The sequence below is a fragment of the Desmodus rotundus genome, chromosome 1 (genome assembly GCF_022682495.2).
Source record: "Desmodus rotundus isolate HL8 chromosome 1, HLdesRot8A.1, whole genome shotgun sequence".
In the NCBI taxonomy this organism is placed as follows: Eukaryota; Metazoa; Chordata; class Mammalia; order Chiroptera; family Phyllostomidae; genus Desmodus; species Desmodus rotundus.
Window position 1 is genome coordinate 119,430,904 of NC_071387.1, and position 13,129 is coordinate 119,444,032.

Sequence of the window (13,129 nt, forward strand, 5' to 3'; positions counted from 1 at the left end):
TGTGAAATTGAGTTAATTTTTGGAAAGTAAAGAGTTGCTAGGTAGATACCTGAGTTTGGAAATGTGCTGACACTCTGTATTGGTATAGTCTGTGAGGAGAAAAGCAGCTCTGGTACATTGTATGTGAGAAAAGGTGACAAGTAGAGAGTTCAGATTCAAAGGAATTTGACAGAAGTGTTTCTGAAAGGATGACTTAGCGCTGAAAGTTACCGTGTAATTAGACGGATAGGGAGTTTGGAAGGCATTTAAGATTGAAGGAATGATCTGCTGAGAAGTAGGGCAGCACAAGTTATGAACAGAAAATCTGTTTTATTGTTTTATCAGTCCTAAGAAGTGTCTTTCTTTTAGGGAGAAAAAGTGGGTGACTGTGGGTGACACATCCCTTAGGATATTTAAGTGGGTTCCTGTGACAGACAGCAAGGAGGTAAGTGTGGAAGAAAATCCCAACAAAAAAAGGTACTGTTTTCTTTCTTTCTTTGACTTTTAATGATAAAGGAATTTATTTCCCCTGACTTTCAGCGTAAAATACGTAAGGGCACCATCCTCTGTCATTGGCCCACACAAAGCTTCCCTTTATTCCCTTTCCCTAACCTATTCCTCTTTTCCAGGGCGAGGTGAGCTACAGCTCAGGCCTGTTCCCTGTGAGTGTTCAGTGTAGCTTTTTTGGAACTCAGCTATGCCCGTTGGTCTTCTTATTGTGTGACTGCTTTTGAGTTACAATGGCAGAATTGAGTAGTTGCCATAAGACCTAATGGCCCACAAAGTCTAAAATATTTATTACCTGGCTCTTTAAGAAAAAGATTGCTGACTCCTGCTTTTATCCAATTAGCTACTCACTGTAATGTACTTTTGTGTGTTTTATATGTGTGTATGCCATTCTCATTTCTCTTCCATGGGTTTATTTGGACACCTGCGTATTCTTGCAAAATACATAGCATTGTTTCATACTAGTATTTTAAAAGTTTTACATCTAAATGTAGCATTGTGCTATAAACCTGTATTCTGTTTTGTTCAACCTTATTCTTGAGAACTCTCTGTGTTTCAATAATTGTAAATAGAGTTTCTGCCTTTGACTCTTGCATTGTATTCTCTTACGTACAGTGATCACATTTATCTACACATCCCCTGGCTAATGAAAAACCCAGATTATCTCCAGCCTTTTTTCTCTAATTGTTTTTGAAAAATCTAAAATATAAAACAGACATAAAAGTATATAAAACATAAATGCACAGTATAATGAATAAATATAAAGCTGATACCCTTGTCAAAACAACCCAGGTCAAAAAATAGAGCATGAACAACTCTCCTGGGGGCCTCTGTGTGACGTTTCCCAGCATCCCCTCCCTACCCGCTAGAGGAAATGTGGCTCTACTTTTCTTTTTCTTACCACTTTTCTAGTCATTAGCAAGCATTTTAAACTTTATATAAAAACAGTATCATGAACTGTTTTTTTGTGTGCCTTGCTTTTTTAAAAACTCAGCATTATACTCATAAAATTCATCCATGTTGTCTTTGGAGCTGTTTGCTCTTTTTTGTTGCTACATGGAATTTCATTATAGAACTATACCATAATTTATCTTTCTGATTCTTCTGTGCGTGGATGTCTGGAGTGTTCCCAGTTTGACATACTAAGAACAACGCTCCTGTGAACATTCTAATTCAGTATGTGAGTCAACATGTGCGTGAGTTTTCCTAGGAGATATTTCTGGGAGTAGACTTGCTGGATCTTGGATCTGTGTTTTTTGACTTAAACTAGCTAATGCTAAAACTATTTCCCAAAGTGAGTGTTTGTATCAGTTTACAGGGGTGAGCAAAATTAGGTTTGAGTATCCAGTTTTGTCAGTCATTGGTTAAATTACCAGATCATTACCTAAAAGATAAATCATAAGTAAGGATAGGAAATGCTAACAATAATAAGAAGAAGACGACAAATAATACAATAATTAATAAATAAATAATAATACAAGAATAAACTCTGCCCTGGCTGGTGTGGCTCAGTGGATTGAGTGCCAGCCTGTAAACTGAAAGGTCGCTGGTTGGATTCCCAGTCAGGGCACATGCCTGGGTTTTGGGCAGGTCCCCAGTTGGGGGTGCGTAAGAGGCAACCAGTAAAGTTTTTCTCCCTCTCTTTCTCCCTCTCTTCCCCTCTCTCCAAAAATGAATAAATACAAATCTTTTTTTAAAATCTTAAAAATAAATGGGAGCTATTATTGTTAAAAAAATAAGTAAACTCTGTTTTGTGTACTCACAACTATAAACCTAGTTTTGTCCATGCACGTATATTCATACCAGAAACATGAGAGTTCTTCTTCCACATCCTCACCAACAATTGATATTGTTGGATTTATATCTAAAGGTATCTCCTTTTGTTTTTAATTTGATGACTAATTGTATAATTACTAACAACATTCAACACCTTTTCAATGTTTATTAGTCTTTTGGGTTTTCTCTTTTAGGAAGTGCCTAAGTCTATTTGTTTGTGGATTTTTTCTTATGACTTGTAGGAATTCTCTATGTTCTGGACATAAATTTTTTTTTTAATCCTCACCTGAGGGCATGCTTTTTGATTTTAGAGAGAGGGAGAGAAACATCGATGTGAGAGAGAAACATTGATCAGTTGCTTCTTGTAAGCACCCCAACCAGGACCAAACCCGCAACCTAGGTATGGGCCCTGACCAGGAATCAAACCTGTGACTTTTCCGTTTACGTGTTGACCCTGCAACCAACTGAGCCGCGCTGGCCAGGGCTGGACATAAATTCTTTAAGTTATGTCCTACCCATACCTTTTCCCAGTCCATGGTTATCTTTACACTGTCTTAGGCTGCCTGAGTGAAAGAACGTTTTAATTTTAACATAGGCAACATAATTAAGATTTTTCTTTAATGCCTTAAGAAATGTCTCTTCAGCCCTGGCCAGGTAGCTCAGTTGGTTAGAGCATTGTCCCTATATTCCAGTGTTGTGGGTTTGATCCCCGGGAGGGACACCTACAAGAAGCAGCCAATGAATACATAAATAAGTGGAACAACAAATTGGTATTGCTCTCTCTCTTCCTTCTTTTCTCTCTCTCCATATATCTCTATCTCTCTTCCTCTCTCTCTCAGATCAATAAATTTAAAAAAAGAGAGAGAAAGACTTTATTTAAAAAAAAAAGAAGAATCCCTGACTGATATGGCTCAGTGGATTGAGCGCTGGCCTGCAAACTGTAAGGTTACCAGTTTGATTCCCAGTCAGGGCACATGCCTGTGTTGTGGGCCAGGTCCTCAGCAGGAGAGGCGCGAGAGGCAACCACACACTGATGTTTCTATCCCTCTCTTTCTCCTTCCCTTCCCCATTCTCTAAAGATAAATAAATAAAATTATTTTAAAAATAAAAAAAGAAGAAGAGATCTCTTCTTAGAGAAACACCAGGACCAGTGTAGTGGTTATGATCCAAGACTCCCCAGGGACCCAGAATCTTCTAACCTTTCTGCTCCTTTAAAAAGTAATTTTAGCCCTGGCTGGTGTGGACGGGTGGATAGAGTGCCGGCTTACGAACCAAAGGGTCGCCGGTTTGACTCCCGGTCAGGGCACATGCCTGGGTCGTGGGCCAGGTCCCCAGTAGGGGGTGCACAAGAAGCAACCACACATTGATGTTTCTCTCCCTCTCTTTCTCCCTCCCTTCCTCTCTCTAAAAGTAAATGAATAAAATCTTTTAAAAGTATATTGGTTAAAAAAAAACCGCCCTCAAACTTTATACCCATTAAACAATTCCCCATTCCTGTACTCCATTTTTGACCTCGTATCCCAAGGTCAGGCTTTAGCCATCATTCATTCGGCACATTCAGGTTCCAAGCAGCAGGAGGAGTAGAAGGATGGCAAATGGTATTTTCAGGAATTTAAGGAGTTTCCTAGGAATTGCCTCAGGACAAATATATACAGTTACTTTGTGTGTTTACAATAGGTTGTGGCACATCTAGTGACCAGGTGGGCTGGGAAAATGTGACCACCTAAAAATCCTATTAATATAGGCAAGGATTTTTGCCATACAATTGCTTTTTTCTCTCTCTTCACCTCATGATGACAAGATAAATTTTCTTCTGCTGATTTGAAAGTCCTATTCTTTTTTTTACTATTGGCTACCTCTAACTTAAGAGTTAATATCTGTCCCTATAAAGCTTATCAAAATCTGTATATTCCCTCTGAACCTGCAATACCTACAACACCTCTGGTCTACACCTGTACCACCTCCAATCCTACCTTGTGCTTAGTTTTTATTGTAATTTTAGATTAGATACTCAGTTCAGATATTTCAGTTTTTTACAGATATTTCTTGTTTTACTCATTGCTTAATTGGACAAAGTAAACATTACTAATTTTTTACTAACCCTTTGCCACCTATTATTATTTTCTCCTAGATTCATTTCTCTTTTTGCTGGAATCCATCCTTTAAGAGTTTTTTCAAAGAGGGCTTTTGTAGAATAATTTTCTGAAAGTATCTTTATTCCTAAAAAATCTGCATTTTATTTTCATGTTTAATTGATTATTTTACCTGTACATGGAAATTAGGTTCAAAATTATTTTCTTTCAGCATTTTAAAATTATTACTCAATTGTGCTCCTGGTGTTGCTGTTGAGAAGTCTGATGTCAGTCTAATTCTTTTTTTTTTCTCTATAAACTGGTAGTTTTTATCTATTGTATTTTTTTCCATTGGCATTTAGTCCCCTTAAAAGAATTCTTGATTCTTTGTAGCTGATCCTCTTGTATTCCTGGAAACTTTTAGAATTTCTTCCCTGTCTTTGATCTCCTGCGTCTTCTCTAAGAATATCCTATAATGTTCACATCTAGCTTCTTTATTTCTGAACTTTTCTCTCATTTATTTCATCTCCTAATTCTTTCCTAATTTCCCTATTCTGATTTCTCAACCCAGTTTTTGCTCATTAATCCTTTCTTCACCTGTATCTATTTCAGTTACTAAACTCATTTACTTAATTTTTGTTTTGAACAATTATTTATACGAATTTTTTCAATTGGTTCTTCAAAACAGCTTTCCAGTATCATCCTTATCTTTGTGAGCAGACTTTGTGAGCTATGTTTTATTTAAACTTTCTGTCCCATTACCATTCTGGTATAACTTGTTCTATTTATAGTCTTTCATGGTGCTTGTTTTCCCCCGGTGTCTGCTGAGTTTTTTCTGTGCACTTACCTGTTATTCCTTTGGGACTCCAAGCTGTCTTGGCTAGTATATGTAACTGGGGAGAGTACATAAGCTTAAGCTCTGGTTTTCCCTCCTTTAAATGAATTTAAGGGATGGGGTTAGCCTCAGGATTCAGTCTTTCTCTTTTCCCTCTGCCATCTTCCCCTGCCTTCCGGGGAACTCCCTAGTACCAGTCTTCCATGTGCTACCTTTGTATAGGAACACCCATCCCTCCTGTCATTGGCAAGCCCAGGGAGCAGGAGGGCGAAAGCTGGGAGGGCTCTGGAGCCACCCTTTTTTCTTTATCCAACCCTGACTCCAGTGATACCATTACTGCTAGAAACAACCTCCTCACCCCACCCCATTTCTCCCATGTAAGTCCCTGGCTCTTTCCTATTCAAATTCTCTCTGCCCAGGACTCAGCTCCCTTTGTCTCTCCTGAGGGCTTCCCACAGTGTTTGTGTTGCTTTCTGAGCTGGACCCTGAGGTCCATCAGTTTATCTTATCCTCCAGTGATCCATGGTAGTATGCCATCTTCTAAAGTACCAGCATAGACCTGTTAGATTAGGAAAAATCGAAAATGACAATCAAATTGGTAAAGAAAAAATTGTGAAGGCCCTGGCTGGTGTGGCTCAGTGGATTGAGTGCCAGCCTGTGAACTAAACGGTCGCCCATTCAATTCTCAGGGCACATGCCTGGGTTGTTGGGGGGACATGTGAGAGGCAACCACACACTGAGTGATGTTTTTCTCCTTCTCATTCTCCCTTCCTTCCCCCTCTCTCTAAAAATAAATAAATAAATAATCTTTTTTAAAAATGTGAAGTTCATAAAAGAGTGGAATACCCACTGCTGATTGGCAGTAAATTGGCACCAACCTTATACAGGCCAAGTTGCTCATAAAGCTTTCAGTGATAGATATGTTGATTAGACGGGGGGAAAGATCATAACGTACAGGTATATCAAGTCACCACAATGTACACTTAGGTATCTTACAGTTTTATTTGTCGTGTATAACTAACTCAGTAAAACTGAGGGGTTAAAAAGCTTTCAAAATATGTATCCCTTAGGTCTAGAAGTTTTACATCTAGCAGTTTATCCTCAGGAGATAATCATATGTGTACAAGATACAGCTACAATGTTCAGTATTACGTTATTGTTCATAGTGTTTAAAATTGCAAGCAAAATGAATTCTTATTGTAGAATTCATTAAGTTATTATGCATCTATATCTTGTAAAGCTTTGTCACCATTATAAAAAAGATCACTCAATGGCATAGGAAAATGTTTTTAATGCAGTCAATGAGGAAAGGGAAGCAAGTTTTAATACTATGATCCGTTTTCATACAAATAATGTATAGGTCGACTGTGATTTTCATTTCTTTTTCTGTATTTCCAGGATTTCCTATAGTGAAATATGTATTTTACATGAACACAGAATCATTAAAATAAAGACAAAGAGAGATCAGAAAAAAATAACGATAAAGCTGAATGTCGGCATGGGTGCTTATGAAACTAGCACACCAAATACCTATATTGCCACCATCCTTGTAGAGAGTGGGGGGGTACACTGCAGTTCAAGGAAAATGATACGTTTATACTTTCTGATCTAGAAGGGATATATTTTTGTGAATTTCATCTGAATAAAATAATCCAGGAAAAAGTGAAAGTTGAGCATTGTGACTTTATTCCTAGTAATAATAAACAAACACAATCCTAAATAAGCTAAAGCTAAATGTTCATTTGTTGAGAAGTTATTAAGTGAATTATCGTATAGAGAATATATGCATTTATTAAAAATTATGTTTATGTAGCTTATGTGGTAAAGTGTAATTACATTAAAATTACATTTGCATAGAAAAAAATGAAGGGAAGGACATACATAAATATGTACAGTTGATTTATTGCAGAGATAGGGTGGAGAGTTATAAACAAAAATTGCACTGTGTTACTAGTACAGTGCAAATAGAATAAAGAGACATGTATAAACAGTATGAATTAGTGAATTGGAAATTACCCCTAACCTTTTGGTTGTTGGGACACTCTCATTTGCAAATTTCCTTTCCTGTGGGCTTGTCTGTTGCAAGCTAGCCCTTCCTACTGTGGTTCTCCATCATGTGTAACCTACATCCTGCTCTAATGAAATCACGTTATAGACAAAGATTGAAGTAGGCTGATCATTTTGAATGGACTAACCTGTTTCATTGGTCAGGAATAGAACTAGCAGGAGCCCTTTTGTCCTATAACTTCTTGCATTACATATAAAGTGACTTCTTCCTTTTTCCAGTCAGAGGTCCAGTCTTTCGCTTATTTTTCCTGCTGTGCTACTAAAATAGGAATCTTTTTCAAATGAGTATTTTGTGTTTCTCGCCCATCCCCATAAGGAAGGCTTGGATAGAGCATTCTGATCAGTGCAGAAAGCAGAAGAATGAGTACCACAGGGGGATCTAGGGAGGCATGCGTATCTATCTTTCACTTTTCATTTATGATATTAGCGCTGAGAGGGTCCATTATACAGATAGAGACACCGAGGCTTGTGGCACCTTGTCCAGGATTCTGCTATGCCTTGGGCCCTGTAGTCTCAAAACCACTGTTGTTATTCCTTTTCAGTCCTAATCCAGACCTCCGTGGTGTCTCAGAAAGCACCAGTCTCCTTCTCTGAGTCTCCTGGTTGGCTCTGTCATATTCCTCTTTTTTTCCTTTTCTAGAAAGAAAAGTCAAAAGCGAATGGTTCAGCAGCCCGGGAACCTAATGGCTTTCCCTCTGATGCCTCAGCCAATTCCTCTCTCCTTCTTGAATTCCAGGGTGAGTTGCATCCGTATGTCTTCCTTGCAGGAAAATGAAAACTTAGATGAAACCATTAAAAATAAGAATCGTTCTATGTATCATTTCAGTGCCTACTGTTTTGCCGGAATCTTGCTAGGCACTATAATATATCTTTTCATTTATACCTTACAATAACCCTGGCAGATAGATGATACTGTTCTCATTTTCCATTTTAAAGAAACAGGCTCAGAGAGGTGAAGTTACGTATATAAAGTCACATAACGTATAAGCGACAGACTTCACATTAGCTTCTGGTTTTCTGGATCAGAAGCTCTTTTCTTTAGACTGTATACTTTATGGTAGTGCCGGAGAGTAGGCCACCCGAAGCCAGCCTTCCTCTGCCTGCCCCCTGCTGGCACAGGTTCTACCCCTAAATCAGTCTTCAGTCAACATCCTGACTGTGTCAGCACTGCATTCATAATGGCGCCTCTCACACCTACGTGGCGGTTACTGGTTGTGAAGCACTTGCCCTTTAGTTTCCCGTTTTTATCCTTACACCCGCCTGCGATATGAACCGGGCAGTTATTGTCATCCCTAGTTAAGGACACTGATGCTCTGAGAAGAGAAGTGTTTGCCTAAGTTCAAAAGTGATAGAGCTTTATTCTTTTTTTTTTTTTTTTGTATTTGTTTTTCTTTCTTTCCTTTTTTTTAAAGAGCTTTGTTCTTTTTATAATAAAATGCAATAACTTTCAGCCCTGACTGGTGTGCTCAGTGGGTTAGGCATTGTCCCACAAACTGAAAGTTTGCCAGTTCAATTCCAGATCAGGGCACATGCCTGGATTTTGGGCCAGGTCCCTGGTTGGGGGCATGCAAGAGGCATCTGATCGATGTTTCTCTTGTACATTGATGTATCTCTCCCTCTCTTTCTCCTTCCCTTCCCCTCTCTAAAAACAAATAAAATCTTAAAAAATATAAAATACAACTTTCATTTTAGCATAGAAGATAGTGGTCTTCATAGGAGTAAAGACTAGAATGGGCTTATGATTTTCTCCCCAAAACTAGTCTGGGAGCATGCAGGTATCCCCTCCCCGCCTTCCCCCAGTCCTCTCCTGACCCCAGGGTCACTGTGCTATAGGAAAGGGAAGGTAAGGGAAAGGTTCTCTAGCTACGTGTGGGGAGTTCAATAATTATAGAGGCATATGAGGCTCCATTTTCTCAGTCCGGCCACCACCTCATCCTTTTCAATCAGTGAACATTTAATGACCTTCTATCATCTGCCAAGTACTATGCACAAGAGATTCAAGGAACAGTAAGCCACAGAGCCGATCTGCAGAGAGTATAATGGAAGGAAACTGGTCTGTAAAATACCAAATATGGGTGTGCACAGCATACAACAGGAGCATAAAAGAGAGGGTGGTCATTTTTGCCCAAGGGAGCCTGGGGTACAGAGCTCTGCGGAGGACATGATGCTTGAGCTCAGTATTGGCCTGTATAGGGGCTTTCCAGGAAGACTAGAAGAGCAAGTTGTAACAGGCACCTGTGCATGAAGCAACTCTTCACTTAGGATCAATCTTGGCTGGAGCCAAGGGGTATGTATGGACTAACAACAGGCAGTGAGCCTGGAGATCACAAAAAGACTCTGTACATTTTGATACGGCCTACTTGTGCCTCCCCAGAGAAGCACTGGGGTTTGAAATGTATCCTTTGGGCAGCAGGGAATCATTGAAGGGTTTAGGAAGATCATGCTAGCTAAGGTGTGAAGTACAGTGGGATTACATAGTATTGAAGGAAGGGCAGCGAGGGGGCTGTTGCTGGAGGCCAGGCCACAGATAATGAGGCCTAAACCAGGGCAGCAGAAGACGAAAGAGTGAACACAACTGATAGAGCAGTAGGATGAATCATAACTGATGACTGGCTGCCAGAGGTAAGGGAGAAGAAGGAGTTGTTGACTCCTATGTTTCTAACTTAGGTGATGACTTTAGTCCTCAGACAGCTTCCCAGGTGGGACTCCCTTGGCCCCTGAAGCATCATATGGTGCCTGGGCCACTGAAGGGCCTGAGCTGAAATCTCCGGACACCGCCACGCTCCTCCTTCAGATACAGAGCGTGGCCGTGTCCAGCTTTCTGGCCTCTTCTCTGGACCAGCAGGGGTGTCCAACCTTCTGGCAGGGGTGTCCAACCTTCTGGCCTCTTCTCTGCGCCACACTGGAAGAAGTGTTGTCTTGGGCCACACAATAAATACATTGCGACACATAATCACAAAAAAATCTCAGTGTTTTATGTAAATTTATGATTTTGTGTGGGGCCACATTCATAGCCATCCTGGGCTGCATGCGGCCCCCGGGCTGCAGGTTGGACACCCCTGGCAGAGGGCCAGACACATTTTATAATTTTCTACACTTTGTGTCGTGAGAAAGGTTGAGAGGCACAGCTATGTCCCTCTCTTCCACCGCACAGTAAGAAAATACCAGGTCTTGAGCTATCAACGGTAGGTAATAGTAACTGTATCCTGACCTTCCTGAAATATACATGTTGCATAAATTTAAAGATTCTAACTGTATCTGGCTAGTGCTCAGAATATGTTGTGAAATAGAAAATGCTTAAATTAATCAACTTAGACTGTCGCTACTTTGCAGTGCACAGAAGCCCCAGGCCTGTCTGCCTTCATTTCAGAGTGCACCTGCAGCAGTGATCGTTGCACCTGGTGTGTCTGTGGCTGACTAAGGAGACCAGGCCCTTGCTCTGTACCAAGTTGGAGGACAAATTACCACTCTCAGCTGTTGCCTTTATTGTGTTTGGTTTTCAGATGAAAACAGCAATCAGAGTTCTGTGTCTGATGTCTATCAACTCAAGGTGGACAGCAGCACTAACTCAAGCCCCAGCCCCCAGCAGAGTGAGTCCCTGAGCCCAGCACACACCTCTGACTTCCGCACAGATGACTCTCAGCCTCCTACTCTGGGCCAGGAGATCCTCGAGGGTGAGTCTCAGTTGACCCAGGATGAGCACCTTGGAGGGGCCTTGCCTCTTGCTCTTGCTGTTTCCCCTGTCTAAGTAAGTGGTTAGAAAAAATGCTGCAGAGTCTGGCAGCCTCAAGCTATTCGTTAACAGTTTGGGCTGTTTTGGAGAATGGTTGTGTTTTCCCCTTTCACAGAATGAAGGAAGAAAACGTGTAAAACAAATGAATGCCAAGCTCTATGTGAGGCACTTTCAATATTTAATGCCTGGTACAATTTTCTTCCAGACCCTACGAAACAGAAGTTATTATCTCCGTTTTACAAATGAGGAAGTGGAGTCTTAGAAAGTTTAAATTGCTTGTCCAAGATCACATAGCTAGTAAGTGGTAGAACTGAGTGTCTCCAATTGCATTCCTTCTAACTTCAGAGCTTATGCTCTTTGCATTATCTCCTGTGAGTTTCTTCTTATAGTACATTATTTTTTCTAAAATATATCTGTTGATTCTTCAGCCAGTGTTGCCTCTTCACCAAGGCACATCTACATAGCTCTTAGGAAAGCTCCCCTAGCTTAAGGCAGATTCTATAGGAGTCTCTCACCTCAGGAGGCCCTGCAGTTGTGCTGACCTTCCTGCTTTTTCAGAGCCCTCCCTGCCTGCCTCTGAAGTGGCTGATGAACCTCCCACCCTCACGAAGGAAGAACCAGTTCCACTGGAGACACAGGTAAGGAGGCACTTTGGGATTACCAGTTTCTAAGTGAAAAAGGAAGCATGTCATTGCTGTGAATTTCACCTACTTTGTTGAAATTGTGTAGTAGGGTAGAGTGGGGAGGCAGCGAGGGAAACTGGTGTCTCCAGGTTATAAGATCGGGGAAGCTGTTTGGTTATCCACGAGAAGGTTGGCATTGGGCTTCTGTGTTGTAGTTAGGGCGGATGGGGAGGTTCTGGTTCACAGGGATGTCCCTGTAATTCCACGTTCTGGCTGCTCTCCTCCTAGATTGCTGAGGAAGAGGACGACTCGGGTGCCCCACCCCTAAAACGCTTCTGTGTGGACCAACCTGCAGTGCCGCAGACAGCATCAGAAAGCTAGCACCATCACGGCGCCCTTCACCTCCTGGCCCCCCGTCTCTATTTATTGCATTCTGGTTCTGGCTGTGCTGTGTTGCTGGGATAAAGGCAAGCACTGGGGTCCAGAGCCTGCCCATAGGAGCCTTCTGTACTGGAAGGCTGACATAGGACTTGGGGTTTTAGCATCATCTTCCCATCCCTGGCACCTGTGTCTGCTTGCTCCTGAGGAGTGCTCATGTCCTTTCTGTACCCCAAGTAGGCTGGAGCATCAGCCATCCCAAGGTTCATCTGTCACCTCCAAATAGCAGTCTCTGCTCCAGAACCTCTGGACAGAGCTGCTGGCACTTCTAGAAGAGGAGAGATGTGGAAGGCACCCTTTAGAGAAGAGTGTCAAGAGTTACTTGAATTTGAATAGTGACTGTAGACTCCTGGACTTGCCCATAGGGCTAGGCGCCCTGTAGGCGGCTATGGGAGAATGCCTGGGTAGGGACTTTGAAGGGAAAGGGCTTTTCTCCACAAAAGGGCAGAAAAGTCCATAATAGATTTCTTGCTGCCCTGGCACTTCTGCCCATTCCTGAGGTTTTCCTGCCTCTCGTGGGCTCTCTGGCTGCTGACAATTCTTTGTCCCCCACCATAAGCATCCCCTTCCCCAAGCACACATACCGCCCATGCAGCATTGTTTTCACCGTACATTTCATTCCAGCGTTCCCTGCCTCCGGCCACGGTCCCCAGCTCTCATGCCACAAACTGCCCCAGCAAGAATATGAAGTCTGACGAGAGTACTCATCCCCCACAGTATCCCTGCAGCTCAGACTTTCTAGAAAGATTCCTTTTCTTTGAAATCTGCATGTTTAATTGAACTTTGTGATTTTATTTTTTGTTTCATAAAAGTTTAAGAAATGGAAATGGGCAACAGTGAGTGAAGACATATTTTAGCACTGAATAGATTATTTTTAAAATTAAACTATTTGAAATATGTCTTGTTGGTATCTGAGTGCTTCATTCTTGAAGGTTGTGGGGATAGGGGCTGGGCGTTGTGGAGGCTGAGTGCTCGTGAAGTCACTGGGCTGGGCTCTGCTCATTGTCTCACTCCTACTGAGTGACTTTGATGAAAGTGATTGGAGACGCCCTTTGAAGTTGTCCTGTAGTTCAAATGGTACATCTGTTCCTTTGTGCAC

The 13,129-nt window shown here is 41.5% G+C and overlaps 1 protein-coding gene across 1 annotated transcript; it reads left to right on the forward strand.

Annotated features, from left to right (window-relative positions):
• Nucleotides 1-348: 348 nt before the first annotated feature.
• Nucleotides 349-12,929, forward strand: BCL7B (BAF chromatin remodeling complex subunit BCL7B; the record flags this gene model as incomplete). Its single annotated transcript, XM_053930165.1, is given in 5 exon segments — nucleotides 349-424; nucleotides 7,877-7,973; nucleotides 10,740-10,910; nucleotides 11,528-11,607; nucleotides 11,881-12,929. Coding segments are annotated over 5 exon segments (517 nt in total), but the record flags the coding sequence as incomplete, so codon positions are not given.
• Between the last annotated feature and the right edge of the window lie 200 nt (nucleotides 12,930-13,129).